The 25,486-nt window shown below is 35.9% G+C and overlaps 1 protein-coding gene across 9 annotated transcripts in view; it reads left to right on the forward strand.

The window, feature by feature from the left end:
• LOC138136800 (serine-rich adhesin for platelets) overlaps positions 1–25,486 on the forward strand; it is a 67,369-nt gene that overhangs the window by 10,624 nt on the left and 31,259 nt on the right. For 4 of the 9 annotated variants that reach the window (XM_069056107.1, XM_069056105.1, XM_069056108.1 and 1 more), the window contains exon 1: positions 15,431–15,614. The exons of 1 other annotated variant lie outside the window; for it this stretch is intronic. Coding sequence is in view for 4 of the 8 variants with exons in the window: in XM_069056101.1 (XP_068912202.1) it covers positions 8,498–8,612 (115 nt within the window). In the remaining 4 variants the exon portion in view is untranslated. Of the gene's footprint in view, positions 1–8,251; positions 8,613–15,430; positions 15,615–25,486 lie in introns of those variants that run through there. 4 more of the 9 variants (XM_069056101.1, XM_069056102.1, XM_069056104.1 and 1 more) reach the window with 4 other exon arrangements.

Raw genomic sequence — 25,486 nt, forward strand, 5'->3', positions numbered from 1 at the left:
CTCGAGAGTCTTGTGGAATTCGAATATGTTTAATTTTTGGCGTTCTGTAGCATATTGTGGTACAAAATATAAAAACAGATTATGTACAGTCGCGAGCAATAAATCTTGGTCGTCAAGGACATTTCCCGCTAGTCACAAATTAAAATTTTTGCCTAAACATTCACAATTATGGCCCCAATGTCGTATTTTAATAGAGTAAAAATTATTTCGCTGATAGAGACGGATGTGTCAGAAGCTAGGGTGGCAACCCTTTTGAGATTTCCAAAAAGTTGACAAGATTTTGACAAGACAAAACAAATAGAATTTATTAGAGGTTATGCCCGTTTCACATTAGAGCACTTTTCATTGCGTCAAAGAATGACCTTGACGACCAAAATTTATTCCTCGCGACAGTAAGTCCATTAATAATTTAGTAGACTACATATTGTTGTATCCTTAACCACAACGATACAATGATTTAATTAGTTCAGATAAGATAATCAAAAAAACTGTCTTGCTTTATTCTTTGTAATGATATTTCTTTCAAACAGAAATTTTCATAAATCTAACAAAGCAAATTACAAAGCTACTTTAAAGCAGTCATCGCTCTGCTCGTCGTGCTTTAAACCCACGCATGTGACATTATACCTACCGAATACCGTCTTATAAAACTTGTATAATAAATAATATATGATATTGTTACTGTACAAAATAATGTAATTTTGAACGTTATTGTTAGAAACAGGTACTGTAGCAGGTAGTCCTGCCTACTTTCTTTGTGAGAGGGGTGAAATCACCCACCCTTATTTAAGTCGAGATATAGCGGTAAAAACGAGAGTCTACCACTATCCTTGGTACTTAACACTTGTACATCAACATTTTGTCATACAATAAAGTTTTTAAGTAGTTATACAAAGACGACTATATCATTTGAACGGCTAATATCACCACCCAACAGTGATTAATCGTTCATAAATTTTGGTCCTTCGAGCCGGATGATTAAATCCATATCACACGACGGTCGTCTAGTGTAATAACAAGTGTAATACAACAACAATTCAAGAAACAGTTTCGACACCCAGAGGGCAGCAACGATTTCGTCACCTTCAGCAAGGGCAAAAGGGCAGCACGAATAGTCACCGAATTGGGTAGCAGCGAAGCGATCATCACTCAAGACATCAACAAAGGTTAGTGGCTCTCAATCCTTTCAATTTCCCTTCCAAACTGCATTACTACGTACGACTTTTTCTATTGTTCCTAATTTCGCAAATTTTCATCTCGACCACGTAAATCAAATCAATCATTATGCCCGAGACATCCTTATTAGATGAATCAATTGCCAAATTAGAGGCTCTAAAAAAGAAAAGAACCTCATTAAAAGCTAGAATTACGCGTATTCAGAACTTTGTGTCTAATTTTCAATCAAATGATAATGATGTGTCTCCACTAGAAACTAGAAAAACATTCATCGAACAAATATTCAAAGAATATGACGAGGTACAGACTGAAATTGAATCACTCGATCTTTCATCAGAGGCGATTGAGACACAGACTCAGGACCGCGACGAAATTGATTTAAAGTATCTCGATGTATTATCATCAATTCAAACAAAAATTAGACAAACGACGCCTCCACCGCACACTGCGGCCACAGCGAATCCTAACGGTAGTTGTTCCAGCGCTAATTCACATTGCTCTAATCGTGATCAATCAATCAAATTGAATCTGCCAACTTTAAATTTAAAATCTTTCACTGGTTGCTATAAGGAATGGTTGTCATTTCAAAATTCATTTAAATCCATTATTGAAGACGAAAACAACATGCTAAACAACTGTCAACGTTTCCAATATTTGCGATCATGTTTATCTGGTGAAGCTTTGCGAGCAGTCGAGTCATTAACGGTGTCATCAGAAAATTATAATGTAGCGTGGGATATCTTAAAGAAACGGTTCTGCAACAAACGGCTGATCGTTCACGATCACATAATAGCCATCACAAAGGCACCCCAAGTAATTAAAGCCTCGCATTCGTCACTTAGGTGTTTTTTAGATACGTTGAATTCAAATGTTGCCGCGTTAAGACAGCTAGAAGTACCGATTGATACTTGGCACGCTCTTCTAGTCGTAATAATTGTGGACAAATTAGACGACAATCTTGCAAGAGAATGGCAGGCTACATTAACCGACGAGGTTCCAACTTACGGTCAAACGATCGAATTTTTAGAAAAGAAATGTCAGTTGTTGGAATCCTTAAATCTATTGCACCCCAAATCGAACGTCAATCCGAATCACAATAATGCAAAAAACAATATGTCACAAAAACGAAGCACTACATCTTATGTTGCCACAAACAAACTACATTGTACATTTTGTAAAAATGACGATCATACAATCTTTCAGTGCAATGAATTTACAAAATTAAATGTAGAGGAAAGAAACGCTCAAGCTCGAAACCTGAAGTTATGTCTTAATTGTCTAAGAACCAATCATTTTGTTAACAACTGTCAGTCCAAATTCAAATGCCGTAAATGCAATCAAAGCCACAATACGCTGCTTCACAAAGAAAGACAAATCACGCAAACCAATGAAACACCAGCACAGGTAGAAAGTTTAAACGCTCATTCTATGAGGTCCCAATCATCAATTATTTTGTTATCAACCGCGATCGTTCTCATAGAAGATCGTAATAATAAGTCACATAAATGTAGAGCTCTCCTGGATGCAGGGTCCATGAACAGTTATATTACGTCATCATTTTCCAAAAAATTACGTCTACAGCAGAAAGCCGTAAATATAACCGTTGGCGGAATTGGTCAAATTTCGACGAACATCAAACAGGCCGTCCAGGTAAACATCAAGTCTCAGTACAATAAGTTTTCGGCGAACTTAAGTTGTTTTGTTCTGGAAAAAATAACCGAAAATCTTCCCCTGGTGACCATAAACATGTCTGCAATAAATATTCCAAAGGAATTACAGCTAGCCGATCCGAAATTCTTAGAAACTGCACCAGTAGACTTACTTATCGGGGCTGATTTGTTTTGGAACCTTTTATGTCAAGACCGCAAGGAAATAACAATGAAGAACCATAACAAACTAATGCTGCAAAATACCCATTTAGGTTTCATTGCGGGTGGGTCACTAAATATGAACAATAACAATAGCTCAAGCACCTGCTCGCTTTCTCTAACGTCGGTAACCGACATTTTAGAGAACCAGGTGCAGAAATTCTTCGAACTAGAACAATGCAGCAACCCTTCCGAACAAAAATGCTTTTCAAATGAAGAGATTATGTGCGAGCAACATTTTATTCAAAATACGTGCAGACAAACAAACGGAAAGTTTCTTGTTAAACTGCCATTAAAAAATGATCCTCCAATTCTCAAGTCAAACCGCGATAGTGCTGTAAAGTTTTTTAACAATCTGGAACGAAACCTAAACAAAAGGCCTACACTAAAATCAGATTATGTGCAATTCATGCGGGATTACACTAAAATCAGATTATGTGCAATTCATGCGGGATTACATCTCTTTGGGTCACATGGAGGAAGTTCCGGGTTGCGAATTAAATAAACCGAACTGTACATATTTGCCCCATCACGCGGTACTCAAGGATTCTACATCGACCAAGTTAAGAGTTGTTTTTAACGCGTCATTTCGCTCAGCTGATGCATTAAGTCTAAATGACAATCTTATGGCAGGACCTACAATCCAGCCAGAGCTTTTTGCAATTTTGTTGAGATTCAGAACTTTTAAATACGTCGTAAACGGGGACATAGCTAAAATGTACCGTATGATAGAAATACATCCCGATCACAGTGACTATCAACGAATTGTTTGGCGCGAGAACACCGAAGATCCGCTAAAAACGTATAGATTAACCACTCTAACCTACGGTACAAAACCGGCCAGTTTTCTAGCAACAAGATGTCTTAAAGAACTAGCTCTTCAAAACGTAAATCAGTACCCGGAAGCCGCTAAAGCAATTCAACAGGATTTTTACGTAGACGATCTTCTGACGGGAGGAGACTCACTTGAAAACCTAATCACTTTACGAGATCAAATAATTCAAATTTTAGCTCATGGTGGTTTCTTATTACGTAAATGGGCCGCCAATCATCCTGCATTAATTCCAGATAGTCACGAGCCTAATCTCAACGTCAGTTTCGATAAGGATGCTTACACTAAAACGTTAGGGCTTTTTTGGAATCCTAATCACGATTCGTTACGCTATCAGGTAAAACAGTGCGACATTCCGAAAAGACTAACAAAACGCGAAATCCTGTCTAAAACTGCCCAGGTATTCGATCCATTGGGTCTTGTGGCGCCAGTAGTAGTAAAAGCAAAAATAATCCTTCAACAGTGCTGGAGTTTGAAAATTGGATGGGACGATCTATTACCTGAAACTATTTATTGTGCATGGGTTAAGATCTTGCAAGAACTCGCTCACTTAAACGAAATCGAAATTCCCAGAAACATAATAAAATCAAGCCCCGTACAGGTGCAACTACATGGTTTTGGTGACGCATCACAAATCGCATATGGCGCTGCTGTCTATCTAAGAACAACTGATCATAGTGGCAATCATCAAGTTCACTTAATTTGCGCTAAATCTCGTGTGGCTCCTCTTCGCGCTGTTACGTTACCACGCTTGGAGCTGTGTGCCGCCTTAACGTTGTCGCAATTATTTAATACAGTTTTACGAACGATAAATGTCAAAATTGATCAGCAATTTCTCTGGACAGATTCCACAGTCGTTCTGGCATGGATAAACGCTACATCTTCAAACTTACAAACATTTGTAGGAAATCGAGTTTCCGAAATTCAAACGCTAACGGATGCGAAAGATTGGTATCATGTCAAAAGCGAAAGTAACCCTGCGGATGTACTAAGCCGAGGTGCTTTACCTGGTCAACTCAAAACTAATAAACTGTGGTGGAACGGTCCTGATTGGCTGTCAGAAAACAACGACACTTGGCCCGTATCTAACGTAAATCTTTCGGATATTGAAATTCCAGAACGGCGAACTGTCACTCTGACCAATATTCATTCTCGCGAAAGACAACTACCGCTTCTTACAAAATTTTCAAATTACAAAAAAACTGAACGCGTAATGTCATGGGTATTACGGTTCATCAACAATTGTAGGAAGCCAAACCAAAGGCAAATCTCTAGTTCTTTAACATGTGAAGAATTAAAAGATTCCATGAAGGCCATCATGCGTTTAATTCAAGAAGTTGCATTCAACGATGAATTAGCTTGCCTTAAACAAAACAAACCGATTAACAAGAAATCACGTTTACTGTGCTTAAATATTTTTCTCGACAAGAATGATAATTTAATTCGCGCGGGAGGTAGGTTGCAAAACTCATCCTTAACTTACGATGTCAAACATCCCATCGTGCTACCAAACGATCACCATTTGATTAAGGCATTAGTCAAACACGTGCACATTGAGCAACTGCACGCTGGTGTTCAGGGAACTTTAGCCGCGTTACGTCAAAATTTTTGGATAATTTCTCCACGCAGTGTGGTACGCAAGATTTTGCACCAGTGTTTGCAATGTTTTAAAGTCAAACCAAGCGTTATGTATCCTATTATGGGTAATTTGCCCAAATCCCGTGTCGAACCAACCAGACCATTTTAAATCAGTGGCGTAGATTATGCCGGGCCTATTTACATCAAGGAATGTCGTGGTCGCAGTAAGCGTACTGTGAAGGCATATATTTGCGTCTTTGTCTGTTTTTCAACTAAAGCCGTGCATTTAGAACTAGTTGGTGACTTAACGACTCAAACCTTTTTGAATGCGCTAAAACGCTTCATATCAAGACGTGGTCATGTGTACCATCTTTATTCGGACAATGCTACAAATTTCGTTGGCGCCAATAGAGAATTACTGGAACTAAGAACATTTCTAAAGTCAGCTTCATTTAGTCAAATTACAGAAAATCTGGCTAATAAGGGTATCTCGTGGCATTTCATTCCCCCCAGATCCCCGCACATGGGCGGTATTTGGGAAATAAACGTAAAATCCATTAAAGGTCATTTAAAGAGAACAATTGGAGAAGTCGTGCTTTCCTACGAAGAATTGTATACCCTGTTAACAAGAATTGAAGCAGTCCTAAACTCCAGACCTTTGTGTCCCTTGAGTAACGATCCTAATGACCTTAATCCCATAACCCCTGGTCACTTCCTCATCGGAGAGCCATTAACTTCTATAAGCGAAAGAGATCTTACGACGACGAGGATCAACCGATTGACGCAATGGCAAAGAGTGGAACAGATGAGGCAGCACTTTTGGCACCGCTGGCAAAGGGAGTACCTTGTTCAAAACATCAATCGTTCCAAGCAGCTCCGTGGTTCCGGTTCCAGACCGTCCACCCCCGCCTTGGAAGTTGGTTCCATGGTGATCCTAGTTGAGGACAACACGCCGCCACTACAATGGAAATTGGGACGCATCGTAGAACTTCATCCCGGAAGTGACGGTGTTGTGCGCGTAGTGTCCGTAAAGACTGTCAATGGCATCTTCAAAAGAGCCACGCGAAAGGTGTGCGTTCTGCCAGCGAATGAATAGACTATGTTTGTATCGTGTAAATATTTGTTATAATTATGCATTAACCCTTTTTTTTACAATTGACTTCAATGTTTGTATTTTTTAATGTTTTTTGTCATGTTTATTATGTAACAATCCTTTTTCTAATAACCATGTTCGATCTTTGCTAATTCCAATATTTTTGAAGTCCGTGCCTTCAAGGGGGGCGGTATATGTACAAAATAATGTAATTTTGAACGTTATTGTTAGAAACAGGTACTGTAGCAGGTAGTCCTGCCTACTTTCTTTGTGAGAGGGGTGAAATCACCCACCCTTATTTAAGTCGAGATATAGCGGTAAAAACGAGAGTCTACCACTATCCTTGGTACTTAACACTTGTACATCAACATTTTGTCATACAATAAAGTTTTTAAGTAGTTATACAAAGACGACTATATCATTTGAACGGCTAATATCACCACCCAACAGTGATTAATCGTTCAGTTACATTAAAATAATGAAATAGACTTAAATTAGGAATAGGAACTCTTATAAATGATTGATTTCAAAAATTTTGTGAGAAATAATTTTGACAAAATTTTCATAAATTACTGAATTATTTCGGAGGTAATTTTAAGGACATGAGGACTGTAGGAACATTCAGTTTTAATGCTCCATAAGTTCATTCTACTTGGTTGTTAATAATAAACCCAACAATGTGACCCCACATGTTTTCCATTGGGTTGAAATCAGGAAATTGTGAAGGCCATCGTATAGAATCTACACTAATCTAATCTGATAATCAAATATATTCTATTGCGCAGAAATGCAATTCAATATTACAATATTTAATGGCTTTTAGGAATGAATCATATTTTTGACACAGTTTAAAAATATGTCTTTTCGGCCTCTGTCTCTAAATTTATTAAAGTTTTCATTCGCCCAAATCGTCTCGAAACATTTAATTCCATGCCTAGGCAAGAAAATCGAAACAGAAAATTTTAATGAGAGATTTTAGGTTGGTGGCACTGGGTGTCAATAACATGTAGATTTTTTGACAAATTCAAGGAAAATTCACAGTTATTTGTATCATAAGGCCACAAACTGTCATTTTACAAGTGCGAGCATGATTTGTGGTCCGAGGCGTCAGCCGAGGCTCACAAGTGCAAATTAACATTATTAAATATCAAAAACACAAGCCTTATGACTTACTTGAGTTTTGAATTCCCTATTCGGTAATATTTTAACAAAAACTATTTCTTTTGCTTTAAAAAAATTGTCGGCGGAAAAATGTTTGTGTATCATAGAGCCTCGGCTGACGCCTCAGACGCAAACCTTGCTCGCACTTACAAAATGAGTTTCTGGCCTTGCGATACAAATAACTATTAGTGAAAAAACAATCTTAAAGTGTGTATATTTTTATTAAAAAATCGAAACAAGAGGAAAGAGAAGAAATTAGTTGATTTATCTGGTATGTTGGCAAATTGCGAAGAAAACTTTCTCATTAACTTTCAATTAGCAATAAAAAATCAAATTCGCAATTCCTGTAGGAATTCGTGCTTTTCTGTTGTAAACAATAAAAAACCATGAAATGTTTTTCGACCAAATAACAATAAAAAATACACAATTTACACACTCTAGCTAGAAACCATATGTCTCACTGTTTTTATGTTTACTGTTGGTGTAAACTTCTCAAAGCGTCATCCAACACAAATGTCAGTTCCCTCGTAACGTCGCTTTCAGTCTGATGTTCCCTAATCACTGTGAATCAATGTACTATCATCATCCACAACCACAAAATTAAACGTCATATCCTGTTTAACTTTAATACAAGTCACAGACATTGATAAAACGTTGTGACAACTTGTGTAGGTACCTTTGATGGACTAAGGAGTGGAGTTTTGTGACTTTTGCATGTTGAAAAGTGTCGACATTAAAAAGTGTTTAACCGTATGAGGTGCAGAGATGCCCTAGCGATAAAACACAGACATGCTTGTAGTGCTGTTGTGCTGCATGATGAAAATCGTTGAATTTTCCACGGGGAAACCCGTGGGAAAACCTCCGGTTCGTGTGAGGCGAAGAAGAAGATATGTGAGGACTAAAGGTAATCAATCATATTTTTCAATTTGTGTATGTTGTAGTACGTGTGAGAGGAGAAACAGTTGTGTTAAATAATTTCGTCAAGATTTCGAAGAATGTTCTTGCCGTTATTGGACATAAAACGGTCATTCACAATGCCTGCATGAACAAGAGCGCATTTCTCTTAATTGAAAGATATTGCGAGAATTGCTTCCAATTAGGAGAAACGAAAACGTTATTAATAGTATAATCCAAGTGGGAGGCTTAGATCCTAATATATCTTGATCGGCTGTAGGTTTCATTAATGAAATGATCATGTAAGGTTTATTTTTATTTAACGAAAAGTAGCAAAAACGCTCTAATAACAGAAGAGAAAGAAATTTGTAATAACGAGACAAATACAAATTGCCCGTAAAATTCATTTTTGTAAGTATCGGGTGTTCATTTAAATATCCGGTTAAAGTTGGCATTGAAGTGTTGATTGTGAATGCACTGCGGATTACGGATCACAGATCAGCTGTTTGAATCTTACGCTTTTTACACGAGTGGTGCGTTCACAATCGACTCTTCAAGACGTACTTTGAGGAGAAATTTAAATGAACACCCGATACATTTTGAGATTTAAATAAATAAGAATTAAATAAACAAGAATGTGGTTTTTGTTGTGGAAGGAACTTTTGTTGTATTTCTGTAGAACGTTTACTTCAAGGAAATCGATATCAAAGAATGAAACACATGTGCAACTATTACTTTATCTTCACAAGAGTTTTTGCCGAAAGTATTCTACTGGAGTGATAACGATGACATTGTTTGATTTAGTTTATTTTTAACAATTAATCTTACTGCAAAAACACATGATCTATGAATACAATGTTTTAGTTAAATAACATTTAGATACCTTTAACGTCTACCCAAAGGAAATTATGTGAATGTAATATTTCGAAGAGAATTTATGCCAAGAATTGTATCGCTCTGTTAAACATTTTTTGCAAGTTATCAAAACAAACAAAACGTATTAGACTTTTAAATGGAATTTAATTGGAAATAGCTATTCTTTTTGTCTGGATAAAGAAAAAGGAATGAGTTTCTTATGGTCTACATTGAGCGAATGAAGTTTAGCGTTTAGCATTTGTAAAATGGATTCTTAGTCTTTGAGCACTCAGTCGTGAAGTTTGCGGCAACTAATACATTGTGTGTGTTACATTTTGCTAGAAGATTACTGAATCGGCAAGGAATTTTCCTCAACAGATAAAAGATCAATTTTCGTTTATTGCTTTCTCGTTTTGGTAACGTATCTGTAATCACCTCGCTCGTGCGGAAAAAATTGGAACTAAATACATTGTGTAAATCGAAGATTTTTCGATACATTTCTCTAGGAAAAATTCTCCACAAAGTTTGCATAATTCACAATTATATTTGTGACACCTTAAAAAATGTATCGTGTTCAACTTTTTAATGTGTATAAGTAAAACTATTAATAATATACTTTTCTATCTAATGTTGTGAAATAAAACAGCCGGAATTGGAAGTGTTTTAGGTGTGAATCACCCTTTACGTGAATGTGTATTAGCATCGGGTGTTCATTTAAATTTCTTCTCGAAGTTGGCGTTGAAAAGTCGATTGTGAACGCCCCACTCGTCGGTCTGCAGAATAAAAACACAAATAACGCAAAAAGTGAGGTTATATTTAAACAGTGATCTGTAATTCCTGGAGCGTTCATAATCGACTATCAACGCCAACTTTGAGGAGAAACTTAAATGAACGCCCGATATAATTATCGCAATCGCTCTGATTAACAATTCTTTTCAAAAAATAAATCCTGCGACAATGAAAATTGATAATAAAGATAATGTATTTTATCAAAGTGGGTTAACATGAGTATACAAGAAAAGTACTTATAACATTTTTTTGGTTTATTGGTTTTTGTTGTTCTGTTAATTATAATCAATCAAGAAGATCTAAATCTGAAATCCATCATAGCAAAATTCAGTTGTTTTTTATTCCTTTAGACGCAGCGGCTAATTGTTGCGACCCTTATTGTTATAATATTAAATGAAAAAAAGTCTGGAAGAGTGAAGACAGTTTTGGTGGTGAATCTGTTATTAAGTGCAACGAAAAAAATACATAAAAAATATTTGTAACTAGGAGGTTATGGTGATTGTTACAATAAGTTACAACTGACAGGAGCAAAATGTAAATGTGCGACTGACCTCAATCAAACGCCCATACTGATTGCATAATGTTTCCTAAAATTATTGCAATAATTAAAGAGTCACCGTAAAAATCCACGGCATCTATTAATGTTCAAAAAATCATCACAAAACCTGGGTAAAGTGTGGCCTCCAGCGTAGATATACCAATTAGTGATTACATAAAAGAACCGCTACATCTGTTACAATTAATACAGTAACTCCACCCTCTTTTGCTCTATCGCAAAGACAGTAGGAGTGCCAAAGACAGTCCTCCTTTAAAATCGTCTGCTTCATCAAATGGTCGTTATTATCAATACAACACTGAAGGCGGCGACGAAGTGATTGTTGCACTCTTTATAGAAATATTCTGTTGCTGCGAATTGTTACAGCACACAAAAAGAAGTCACACGGAGTTAGGTCTGGCGGTATGGCAGGCCACACTGTAACACCATTTCGTCCTATACCTCGTGCAGACAATTGTTGCGTTTTTAGTATTTTCCAAATCGTTTTTATGTGCCAGTCGTTGGGTGCTAGTTCCTACCGCGTTTCGACACTTTTCAAAATAGCCTCTTCAACCCTTTTAATTCGCTCAGGACGTGGTCTGCAACACTCGTGGCATGGAAGCTTCACAATAAGCCAATGTTTTTACTATTCGTAAATGTAGAGGTTAAAAAAATCACTTCGAAATCAACGAATCATCAAACGTAAACAATAATCGTTTGAAGTCGGATAAAAAACAAACTAATTAATACTCTTATCTCTCTGCCTCGATTGCAAGGGACAAAGAAATAGTCTAAAAACAGGGGGGCTTGTTTGTACACGGGTCAAAAACAATTATTTCACTAGACAAATGGATGGACGGCTGGTTAAATTATGGGGGGTGAAATGATAAAAAAATATGAGAATTTGAAAACGGTGGTGGATAAAATTGTTGTTGTTACTGGCTAAAATTAATGTACTTATTTTTGGGACACGTTGTATAAACACATTAGAAAACCTTTTAATGGAACGTATCTGTTACATATTTGTTTTGTTTAATACATGGGATTTATTATGGATGGGAATTTTAAACAAATTACAATCCATTGTACAAAGTGATCGAAAAGAAAACAAATCAGAACAGGCGTTGCAAATTATCGGTCACGTCGTAGCGGAATCCTATGCAAATAAGTGTTCAATGCATGGGCGGATACAATTTGTGGTCTCAAACACCACTTTCTAATAAATCATACCTCATAAATTTTAGGCGTTCGAGTTATAATTGCGAATTTTATTATTTTATCTGATAATGGAGAAAATTTTCATAAAATAAACAAGAGCAACATTTTTACATTCGTAAGAATGACTAATTTACCAACTTTGTACCAGAAATGTCAAACAAACGTCAGTTTTAAACCAACGGTGTTGATGTTAACCCTGAAAAAAAAATTTCGATTTCGGCAAAGCGGTAAAATGAGTTTTACCATTGAAGATGAAGCACTAATTATTATTAACAATTAATTAATAGATTTTTTTCAAAGGTAGGCAACCAATAAAACGACTGTGTATAGCAAGTATACATACGTGTACGATTAAGCTAAGACAGACGATTCAATGAAACAAAAGATAAGGTAGCGGTAGCACTCTTAATTTGTTTTCTTGTTGATGACTGTATGTCACGTTATAACGTTTCCTTTTGTCGAAATGATGATTCTATTCTTTTTTCCGTCCTTCTGTTGGCATTCGATTCAGCATATTTTAAAATATACATATTTTGGATATTTTGCTCATAAAAATATGATCTGAACAATCTCGTTTGAGGAAACAGTCAATACAAAAAAATGAGACTTCTAAATGTGTGGTGTATTATAGTATTGCCGTTATAACTTTTTATCTGCTCCGCCCACATAAATTGACTAATGGTAATCAAAGCCAAATTCAATCTGTATAATTTTTTATCACATTTGCCACGTAAAAAACTTAAGGTTAAAATTTAGCTGTCAAGTCCACAATTATTGTTTTAGTTTTAAAAAAATAAAATGTCATTAAGACAATTCGAATGTCAGAATTGTTTTTCTGTGTAAATCAGATCGTCTTAACAATTTATTTGATTGGTAACTAAGAAAATGTAATGGGCGGGACATATAAAATGTTACGTTGTCCTTAGTTTATCCTGTTTGTCACTTACGTGTTCGATCAACAAATTGTTTGGTAGAGAATCGTTGTGTTTTAATTTTTCCTGGTTTCTCGCTGTCGCCGTCTACTTTTATAAGTTTCAAGCATAAAATTATTTTGAATGATAAGCACCACCCACAATTTTTTTTTCGTGCCATCAGCTTGCAGAGATGGCGGAAATTGCAATCTGAAATTTTAACACGAAAACGAAAGTTTCTGAAAACCACATTCCTTTAATCATAATTTTAATATGACTGAGACTAAAAGCGGTAGTAAAAAATAGAAGCACGTCACGGTTTAATGATTTTTAAATCAAAGTATAGAAAAAAAAAATTTTTTCAAATATTTCTAATGCAAATCTTTTGTCATGGGGAATTCTCTGAATATTTTTAGTACTTCAAGTATTCCACTAAAACAGGCAAATGCATCAAAAGCAGGTGTACCTATAGAAGTTAATTGAATTCTTGATAAATCGATAAACATTAATTTTTTTGATCCACTTTCTGCTGATGCTCTAAACATTTATTGACAATTATGTAGAAGCCTTTTTAACTTAAAAAATCAATCACAGGATTATTTTTCTACAATATAATCATTAATTCCAATTTCTTGCTTTCTACTGTAATCTGTGAACTAAAGTTGTCTATGGCAATACCAAATTTAAATTAGCATATTATGTTAAGTCAGTTAAATGTAATGTGTAATATAATTAATTGCAGTAATGAAAACTGTGACGTAATTGTTAAGAAACTTAAACACTATAGAATAGAATGAAAGAAAATGTCAAAAAGACCTAAAAATGAAATTTATATTTTTTATTGTGAATAATAAGGTGCAACAATCGTGTTTGTTATTATAGTATTCAGAACAAATTAACGCATCGAAATAAACTTAAATGAGAATAATAAAAAAAAATTAAATCAAGAAATAGTAATTAATGCAACGAGTGCATAACAGACGAGACAAAAGGCACTTTTTGGCCGAGGTGCACACAACATTATTTTCGTGTTCGTTTAGGCAAAAATTTTGAAAAACATGAATCAATTGTAAATTTTGGGGTTATCTTTGACAGATATCAAGTTAGGTATATAAACTGAAAAATGTATGTATTTAGTTATACCTATACCATTTTTCACGTTATGTATCTCGGGAAAGAAACACGAAAAATATTTTTTCTACGACTCTCCATAATGAGAAAAGTAATCAGCACAAATCTCGAATTTGACGTTTCTAAAGTCAAACCCGCCAGACAACTTCAATTGTTTTCAATGCACTCTTATGATATAACTCTAGAATGAAACGACACGCGACAGCACATTTTTAACAGTCGTAGAAAAAATACTTTCTTTGCAAATGGTAACATGATGATAGGTAGGTGCTCTAGGACCAACGACCATCTGGTTGATCTGACAGTCATGAAATAGAAATTTGAAAAAAAATTGTCTGGATTGTTATCTCAAAAAAAATTCGAAGTCTAAAAATAAATATGTAATAATAATTGTTTTATCACAGCACTGCAATGTAAATTGCATAATCTGAGTTGATATCGCCAATTTTCCTTATCTCAATTGGATGCGTTATAGATTTAAAGATAAAGATATATCAAGAAGATTTTAATCGAGTCAGCCTTGCAGATAAAATCGGCTCCTCCCATTTTATTGTGATCTAAATTAAGGACGTTAGAAGAATTTAATGCAATTAATTTTACACTTAACGTTTTATGTTCTAAACACATACGTTGAAACTGCAGCAATTACAAATGATTTGTTGACGTTAATTTAAATTTTTCGTCAGATTCGTGCTACGCATTTCGTTGTAACTTGTCTACATCTAGCATCTACACGTCAAATGTCAACAACTTCCTAACCTTACTTTCTTGCATTTGTGTTTTCTGCAACATTTATTTTTAATAATAAAATCTCATTTAAAAAATCATCGTCGCTTGCAAAAGAGCAAAAGAGCGTCGACGATAAATTGTCGCAGTTTAGGCGTGGTCTATGCAGCGCCGTTTTATTTCTTCTTCTGAATATTCACCTCTTCATTCTCTCCTGCACGAGCCGTCTTTAAAAGACCAAATTGCTAATTAGCTCCAGTGCTTCTGCTTCATCATAACAAAATATCGCAGTCACGCAAACAAACTAGTGCACTCCTGTCAGCTTCATTGGTCCATTTCTTGTAAACAACTGTCATCTGCTACCTGGTTTAATTCGCAGTATCGCAGTCGACGTCTGACATAACAATTAATCCAACCATCCTGAAATTTCTCGATCGGAAAATCCTTTGACTCATGTTGCGCTCTCGAAACCTCATCATCTGAATTACTTCCATGGACCCTCACACGCCCCTATCTACAACCACCATCACGTCACTTCTCTCACTACATATGTGCAAACCCCTGCTCGAGTGCTCGCATCCCCTTCGTCTAGTTTATCGCCCCACGCTGTTCTTTCAGTCCCCTCCCGAAACGTGTCATGTGCTGAGAGACTTTCGCGATCAGTTGCTTCGGTGATCGGTGCTTCAGTTCGTCGTGCTTCGCGGTGTGGTTCGTGTCAGTTGAATTATCAAAATCTGAATTATCATGTGCCATGTGAGTCTCGGGGTGTCCCCGGGTGGAAGTAAAAGTGACAAATAAAACCCAAGTGCGACTTTGACTGGAATACGTGATTATGTTGAGGAAAACGGTAACTAAGACATCTTTGGGGTTGTTTTGGGACAACTTACAAAACTAACAAGTAACCAAAAATCGAATTTGACAATTACTGGTTTGCCCCACGAGGCGAGAGTCGAGAGCTTTCGCAGAAAGTCATGTTACTAAATTTTTTAATGTGATGTAACCGATCTAACTTCGCATTTCATTGGTCCTTGATTTTTTTTTGTAAGTCGTATGATCACAAAAAATTTAAATTGTTGCCAATTTATGTTGCGTAAGCCGCATGTAAGGTCAACAAAAACACAAAAGCTTTTAAAATGAATTGGGCTGCCACCTAAGCTTCCAGAAATTCAGACATGACGATGAGGAGGGTTTGCACTTCTTGGAACATATTTCACATGAATTTTATATTTCCATTGTGCGAAAATGAATTCGTTCCGACAAAAACACCAACTTTATCTGTGTTTTTTTGAACGAAATAACAATAATTTGTTGGTTTTTACGCCAAGATAAAACTGATTCATCTACTTGAGTTTATCTTACTTAATTTTTTTATTCTTTGATTTGGAGATAAGACGGTTCCGTTTAATCTGACTTATCTTTTCTTCGTTGCATTGATCGAAAAAAACGACTCAACAAAGTGAAATTTTTTTATCAGGGAAACTGAGTAGGTTCTTCCTGTTGTTCGCAGCGTCACACTTGTGTCTATTAATTTTTGCTAAATTGTCGGAAATTCAATAAAAGCAAGACATGGGATAATTGCAAAAATTTTAGAGAAAGTTATTCCAGACTCGATTCCAAGATTCCTTACTTTCTGATGGCACGGTTTCTCCGGAAATCGCGTCAATTTTTTCTTAATGGGATACACTTCTGCATTTCATTGCAAATTGCACACACGCACACTTGTACAAATTTCTACGTTTAAAAATCAGAAATCGTCCAATAACGTGTTTGCTCTTTGAGCAAGAACAGAAAGGTCTTTCTCATTCTATAGTCTGTTCACGTTGAATGTGGTTAAGGAATGACTGATTTGAGCCAATTCTATAATTTCAAATTCGCAACAATCCCAAATCAGTCAGTCTCAAAAAAAAATGTCTCGGTGGTACCAGATGCATCGTTTTTCAACTATCTTATCTACTTTTTGTAGACACAGCGACGAGTTCCTCTCTCAAGATATGCAGTTGCTTTATAGCTAATAATACATTCGAGTTGGAGACGCCAAGTCAAATAGAATCGCAATGAAAGTTTGCACTCGAGGTGCAATTAGAGACAAGGTTCTCTCAATGCTCGTGTCCATTGGGCGCATTTATGTCGTCGTTATTTAATGCTCAAATAATTACAACATCAATTAAACTGTGCTGAGTTTTAGCACGAACCTAGTGCAACATACAGCACTGTGACATTTATTTTTTACGACTCGTGCAGCTATGCGTACCGTCCTTAACACAGAACCGAAGTTGCTTTTTCAGTCTGACTTTTCAATTTTGGATACCTGTGCCAGAACACATTTGTCTGTTTACATTAAATAAGCGTTGCTTCACCGTGACTCACCAAAAGTGTAGCACATCCTATCAGATTATTCTCACACGCGAGTAAGTCGTAACTTAGCGCGGTAATAGCGCTGTTGAATCATCTGTCCCTCAAGATCCAGCACCGTGACACAAATTGAAGATATGAGTACCGAAGTGGTTACCCGAGCCCTCGTACAAGAGATTATTGCAGATTTGTTCTCGTTTCATTTAAAGTAATGAAGAGTTGCTATTTCTTTTAAAATATGACCAATAGATTGTTTGAAACGTCATCCATCCTTGTGTCATTTCCTTGCGCTTCAATTATATCGATTTGATTGTATGTTAAGCAGGAGGTGACTCAAGTGCATCCAGAGCCCATCCTCGATTTTTTGTTGTCTTTGTGCAGGGGTCAAAATGGTGCACGTGGCACCCATTTTATATGCACACAACAAATATAAGCTTGTAACTTGGCAAGTAAACGTACCGTGCCATATGTCCGGTCGAAACTGAGAACATCTGGTCTGGTCTATTCGTTGCTCTGGTATGGCGCCCATGGGACTAAAAAAATGTCATGAACTTTGCGTTAGTGAGCGAAAGAGTCAGATCAGCACCGTGGGGAATTTAATTTTTATTATAGGTCGAGTACAATAGGTCGTATCCTTATTAACCTTTATCATGCAGGCGACTACTAGGACGCGACGAACTGTCTTCACATTGAGTATTTATCGATGGTGGTATTAATTTGTGCGATCATGGTATTGTTCGCGCATACCTGACCAATGAGTCGGAGAAAGTGCTCAAAATTAGGGTATTTATAAACTTGCACCAGACTTAGAAAAGTTATTTTTATGGGCTCGAAAATAGCGAAGTTGGTAGTGACGGCACATTAATAAGATGGGCCTCCGGTCTCACGTTTCTACGAGACACGTGTCCTGCGGAGTCACATTAGTGACTTGGGGCAGTGGACTGCTTAAAGTAGAATTGTCTGCTGAATGACCGAGTTGTTTGGCGTGACTAATCTTATGATGTCAGTACTCTCGATATAAACGTTTTTTATTCTTATGGTGTAGTTGTAAATTTGCTTGAGTCTAGAGATCAGCCAAAATATTGCTCTGTCCTAACCATTTTTATCTTCTAGTTGTTTATTTGATGTTTATTTTTATTTTGCGCCTTCCGGATTTTTTTTTGTGTGTACTGCTTGATCAAGAGTGACTGAATCTGTTGGTAACAATGAAAATTTGAATGATTTTGGTACCACTGTAATCTAAACGCATTTCCGGTTGTCAGTTTTGACAGTGTTGACGTTCATTTTTGTAATGGCATAAACATAACCGACATAACCTAATTTTTTTTAATGTCGTGTCAAGTTAAAACATCCGGTCAGTACCAATTATGAGACAAAAAAACACCAATATTTTTCAATTGTTTCATTGCCAACAGACTCAGTCATTGTTGATCACGCTGTAGAACCTTCAAGTTTCTGTAAAAAATTTGGAAAGATTATCTTTTGGTTTATATTGATGGATTTTAATAAACAAAAAACAAAATATGGAATATCTATAATCTGTTTCAAAATCAAACATCCACCACCTGTTGAATTATGTTGACAGAAACAAAGAAATTCCTAGAATAAAGCTAGTTTGACACGATGCTAAATTTCGTAGTAAATTTGTTAGAAAATGAGAGAGACCCTCGATCAGGACCAATGAACGATCAGGATCATAATCTGTCTTTGTCAGATCCTGATCGTTCATTGGTCCTCTCTCATTTTCTAACAAATTTTCTACAAAATTTAGCATCGTGTCAAACTAGCTTTAGTTTAATTTTTTTGGGTTGGCCCAACGTTCTGCCAAAATTTGACATCCAACTGTTGAGTTTATTTACGTAACACAAAATAATTATTATGTACAGTCGCGAGCAATAAATTTTGGTCGTCAAGGTCAATCTTTGACGCAATCGAAAATGCTCCATTGTAAAACAGTCGTAAATATCATAACCTATCATTATGTTGTATGACATTAATTGTCATTTTTTTCTCAATTTTTTGACACTTAGTTGACGTGGGCATAATCAGGCAGGGAAATTTTTTAAATTTGTGACAATCTACCACATTTTGAAATGACATTGACGACCAAAATGTATTGCTCGCGACAGTACAAAAAGGTGACCATATCACACGTTTCGAGTGAAAAATAAAATGAAAATAAATAAAACACGATGAACTACGACCAAAAGGACTGTCAGTAGTTTTCTTTCATAACCCCACTTTTCCGACACTTGCAAACACACTAAAAACAAAAGTTGGCCACGTTGTCGGTTGTATTTTCAATGTAGAATGCAGTGTTGTTGGATTTTTGATTTTGAAACAAATTATACGTTAGTTAACAAACAGGGAGATTGAAGTACATAATTGTCAAATCAAATTTGGTAAATTTCAAAAAATTGTTATCAATTTTTATACTTTATGTCAAGTAGTCTGAATAACAAACTAGTTGTCAAATAAACTATGTTAGTGATTTATTATAATTGTCACTAATTGAAATTTGAGAGAATTTGGTTTGGTGAATACTAATAAATACTAAAGAAATCTATTTTATCGACTTAAATCTGTCATTTCGTGAATACCAATTTTTGTTGGTGAAATTTTACTGAAAACAATGCTTTAATAGAGTCTCTTAAAACACTGTTTTTAGTTAAAAGAGCGCTTTAAGAATAGTCAAAAAACCGAAACAGAATAGAAGAACCATTTTTGAAGCGAATCTGGTTATATTATGGGGAAAAAACTATCTTTCGCTGATAACAATCACGAACTGTTCTCTAATGAATTTGTTACATTTTAATTAATCACTGTTCGCAATAAATGAATTGAAAAAAATTTCCCCTTGGGCCAAAATCATTAAAAATAAAATTTAAAAAATTGTTCGAGCTTTTGACTGCCATTATAAATTATTGTAGTCCAAGTTGGCCTGAAAACTGAATATAAAATCTATGGTTGCCGCTCCACATGAAAATGATCCAAATTATATGAATAATAAGTGACCGTTCACACAATTGACTCTATTGACAGTTCACGCCACGTTTGTATAGAGCGGCAAAAATGTATGTAGCTTGCTTCGACTACAATAATTTATAATGACCCTGTATTGCAACGTTAAATTCCCCCACATTCTCTCTTATTTCATTTTGATTGGGACCACAGAAGCCACTTTTGGAGACGATTGTTGTAATGGCCCCTCACTCGAAAACACTTAAATTAACCAATCTTATTTCTCTTCGGCTGAGTGTTTTGATGCTCCAAAATTTCATGTTAATTTGACTTTATTAGACAGTTCAGAGAAAATCGATTGGTCATTTGCATAAATTTTCAATTCACTTCCAAATTTGCATGCCACGCTGCACAATACTTTTATGGTTGTCGGTTTATGTTTTGTTTTGGTGGACTTTGTAGTGTTAGTAGAAAATTTACATAATAGTTGGTCTAACGCCATAAATAAATAGATAACGAGACATTACTGCTCAAAATGTCATTGACCAGTCAAGTAATAAACTCTTCAAACCACCAACCAGTTCCCTTCTAGATTTTAAATTTTATCGAAAACACCGAAACATGTCCATCTTAACTCGTTTCATTCAAACTTGTTCAGAAAAGCGCACCACAATTTTTTTTTTCAATAATACGATAGTGATCAAACACTTTCGGCTTACTGGTCTTTGGTGCTTATTTACATGCATATCCCAGATTGAAAGATTTAATCTTTATATCCTCTACATGGTAAAAGAACAGTACGACAGAAGCGTCAGATTTGAGAAGGCGGAACTCTTTCAGAACCGTCTTGATGCTTTTGTTATCCTCAAATTGGTGCGAAACGGAAAGATAAAATATTCTGCAAGTTTCGAACGTGTACTTTCTTGTTTGTCGTTGATAGGTACAAAGTATCTATAAAAGAAGCTCCATAATTTTATTGTGTCGAGCTATGTCAAGCCGTTGACGCCGTCAAATCATCAAATCAGATGTCAACAGTCAAATGTCAAATTATTAAATCTTAGCGTCAGTTGTGAGTTCGACGTCTTAAGTTGTTTTGATTTTAATTTTCTTTAGTTTCTCTAATTACAAAGTCTTTACTAAGATCCTGTCATTAATGGACTTACGTAACCTCTGTTTTTCTATTTGGTATCACAATATGTTACAGAACAGAGCGACAAAAATAAAATATATTGATTCCACACGACTCTTGATATACTTACATTCTTTTATAGACACTTTATATCACCTTTTAATAAATAAAAAAAGAACGAGCAGAAGTTTCAACTCTTCTGAAAGAATTGTTTGGAGAATTATTTTCGACTATTTTTCAACATATTTTAAAGAGTTGCTGTGAAACTGCATTGACCACAACAACAGTTACGTTCAAAGCTGTACAACGCCATGAGTATAAGAAATAGTGTCACGTAGTGATAATACCAACGTACATCAAGAAAATGATTGGTTTAGTTAATTGTAATTCAGAAGTCATTCCTTCCGAGCCCCTTTGTTGCAGTAATTAGTCGCTGTTGCACCATCTAATTGCTTTCTCGAATACAAACACTTCGACAAAAATCTGCCCCAATTCTTTTAGAATAAATGGTTGCAGATGTTGACTTGTCGGAAGATGTTCCCGCCGACGTAAATATCAGAACACAGAACTTGCTGTCAAACTTCCAATCTAACTAATAGGTGCAGAGAAAATGCGACCTTCTACTTGCAGATAACGTCTGCAAGAATGTTGTTGACACGCACCGGGGGCGTTTAATGATCAACTTTTAATTACTTTTATGATTGGAGCAGAGCAATTAATCTGCACCGATGAAAAAAGGACAACAACTTGGCACGAAAGTCTGTTTGTAGTTTTAGTGAAGTTAAAAAAATTGGCAAGGTGCAAGAAGGTCCGAGAGATAAATTTCGATGTTTTGCCAGTTCAAGATTAAAATAAAAAACAATACGAACAAATGCGGTTATGGCAACAGTTACATGGAGCAAATCACATCGTAAATTATGTGGCAATAAAAATTCCATGAATTTTCAAACCAATTACGGTGAGTTTCGGTCGTACTTATATGGCATGAAAGCGATTAATTGGTGTTTTTACGAAAGAAACGTTATTATTTTGACAGTTCAAAACGTATAGACCATATCTCACAGTACTGAAGACGTTGGTTGATGATGGGTCGTAACTTTCTTTTACGTTAAATAGAACGAGCGACAAACAATAACTTGTGCCGTATCTCGTATGAAATTTCACTCTGTGGCGCCACAACATTCCGCAAATGTCTTGCAGGATTGTGCAGAATGCAGATATTCTTATTTTAACACAGCGGAATATGCTTTCGGAATATTTGAAATACGTTTCGTACAAGTTTAGGAAGTTTTTTGCTCTACGAACTAGTCCTAGCCGAGCTCGTTTGCTTTTCTTATCGTTGACAAATTGAGCAATGCATTTACTCAAGCCGCCTACACTAGTGTAGTCGGCTGAGCGAAGTCAACTTGACTTAAGTACCATTTACGTTTAAAATATCTTTTGTTGAATGTTTACGCCCACCGACAACACTCAAAATGTTGTCAGGACCAGAGAAAAAATGTAACAACAAAACGTAAATCAGGATGTAAAGTAATCGTGAAAATAAACAGTTTCCTAGATAAGTATTTGTAGACACTTGCAGGTTCTCTCTTTACGATCTTTTGAGTCTGCAAAGTTGTGTATTATAAGACCTAACAGGAGATTATACCAAGATACGGAGAGCTAATTTTGCACGAGATTTTAGCTTGTTGCGCGTTTAATTTTTTTATTTAATCGTTGACAGTTCCAGTACCGACAGCGAAAAAATACAAACATGAATATAATTCTTTGTTTGTTGCCATCAGCAGAACAATTTTGTTTGGGGCGGATGATTTTGATAAGATCGCCCGATTCAATCAAGTTATTTGTTCACTGATTTATTGCCAGAAATCAACGAATAAATTCGATTCGATGTGGACGCTTTAAATGAAAGAAGGAATTTGTTGCGTTGCAAAGTACGGAGGGAACGACGTTTTATACTAGTGATATGGAAAGTTGTGATATATTGAGGCTTTCTCTGCAAAAAGTTGACAGCAGGAAAGTGCCTCACGTTAGATTTGAAAGAAGCAAAAATGCAAAAGAATGCAAAAAAGAATTGGCAGATGCTTCTGTCTCTGAATGTATGTACTTTTTTCGGTGATTGCAATTTGAAATATTTGCAAATTAATCTCTTTCAAGGCCGACCTTGAACAACTGAAAGCAACCGCCGCAAATGCGTTCGAATTGAATTTTTGTCAGATGCAAAATTATTGATTACTAAGGAGGATCCAGTGATAAGGTGAAGATTAAAAAATAAAGTAATTTTGAAGATCACAGCGTAAGAAATTCTTTCGTTATTGTTTAAGTGAGGTTATGTTCGTGTCGTATCCAATGTTTTTCTGCAACAAATCGATTCCTCTCAAGGTCTCATCATAAATTCCAGCTTGGAAAAGCTTTCATTGACATGTCAGAATCACAAAACACTTCTTTTCGTCGCCAAAACTTTTCCCTCTACCCTGTTTAAGTGAGGTTATGTTCATGTCGTATCCAATGTTTTTCTGTAACAAATTGAATCCTCCCAAGTTCTTCTCATAAATTCCAGCCTGGAAAACTCTCGTTGGCATATCACAACCACAAAACCATTCTTTTCTTCGCGAAAACTTTTCGTTTTACCCATCTTGGTCGCACCCACCAAATCTAGACCCAGTAGGTAAATGGATCCGAAATAACTGGTCTATTAAATTGCCTCAAGTCCAAATTATTACGTTACGCAAACAACGACGACTTAATGCTCGTTAGCAAGACTTTCAAAGCGCCAAGAAGTCATGCATTCACAAGTTTAAAATGCGACTCTGAAATTGCAGAATTGACAGTCAAAATGCACATAATTCGTTTGCATTTCTATCGGAAAGCATTTTTTTCTTGTGTAACCTGAGGTATTTTAAAATCTAAACATTTTTTGAAGGCTACGGTCTGTCTTTCAAGGCCGATCTTGGCAACAGCCAAGAATGTGTTCAAATTAAATTTTTGTCAGATGCAAAATTATTTATTACTAAGAAAAGGGTCCAGCGATAAGGTGACCCTTCTTTTCTTCGCGAAAACTTTTCCCTCTACCCTATCTTGGTTATTGTTTAAGTGAGGTTATGTTCAACTCGTATCCAATGTTTTTCTGCAATAAATTGAATCCCAAGTCCTTCTTATAAATTCCAGCTTGGAAAGCTTTCATTAACTATCAGAATCACAAAACCCTTCTTCTCATGGCGGAAACCTTTCCTTCTTGGTCTCACCCACCAGATCTAGACCCAGTAAATGGATTCGAAATAAATGGTCTGTTAAATTGCCTCAAGTCCAAATTATTACGTTACGCAAACAACGACAACTTAAGATGCTCATTAGCAAGACTAATTTAACAATCTCCAACTTTCAAAGCGCCAAGAAGTAATGCAATTCACAAGTTTAAAATGCGACTAAAATTGCAGAATTGACTTTCAATAGGTATGCATAGAATTTTTAGAATTCCTTTACATTTCTATTGCAAGGCATTTTTTTCTTGTATAGCCTAAAATATTTGAAAATGTAAACCTTTTTTGAGGGCCGACAACTGAAAGCACCCATCACAGATGTGTTTGAATTTAGTTTTTTATCGGATGCAAAACTATTTATAACTGAGGTGGATCTAGTGATAAGGTGAAGATTAAAAAATGAGGTAAGTATTTTGAAGATCACAGAATAAGAAATTTTTTCGTTATTGTTTAAGTGAGGTTATGTTCATGTCGCATCCAATGTTTTTCTGCAACAAATCTATTCCTCCCAAGTTCTTCTCATAAATTCCAGCTCGGAAAAGCTTTCATTGACATAAAACTCTTCTTTTCTTCACGAAAACATTTACTTCTACCCATCTTGGTTATTGTTTAAGTGAGGTTATGTTCATGTCGTATCCAATGTTTTTCTGCAACAAATCGATTCCTCCCAAGTTCTTCTCATAAATTCCAGCTTGGAAAGTTTTCATCGACATGTCAGAATCACAAAACCCTTCTTATCTTCGTCAAAAACTTTTCCCTCTACCAATCTTGGTCGCACCCACCAGATCTAGACCCAGAAAATGGATTCGAAATAAATGGTCTGTTAAATTGCCTCAAGTCCATATTACGCTACGCAAACACCGACAACTTAAGATGCTCGTTAGCAAGACTCTCCGACTTCCAAAGCGCCAAGAAGTGATGCACCCACAAGTGTCTGAAATTGCAGAATTAATATTCAGTATGCGCAGAATTCGTTTGCATTTCTATCGGAAGGGATTTTTTTCTTATGTAACCTGA

Source organism: Tenebrio molitor, chromosome 8 (genome assembly GCF_963966145.1).
Source record: "Tenebrio molitor chromosome 8, icTenMoli1.1, whole genome shotgun sequence".
NCBI classification, from domain to species: domain Eukaryota; kingdom Metazoa; phylum Arthropoda; class Insecta; order Coleoptera; family Tenebrionidae; genus Tenebrio; species Tenebrio molitor.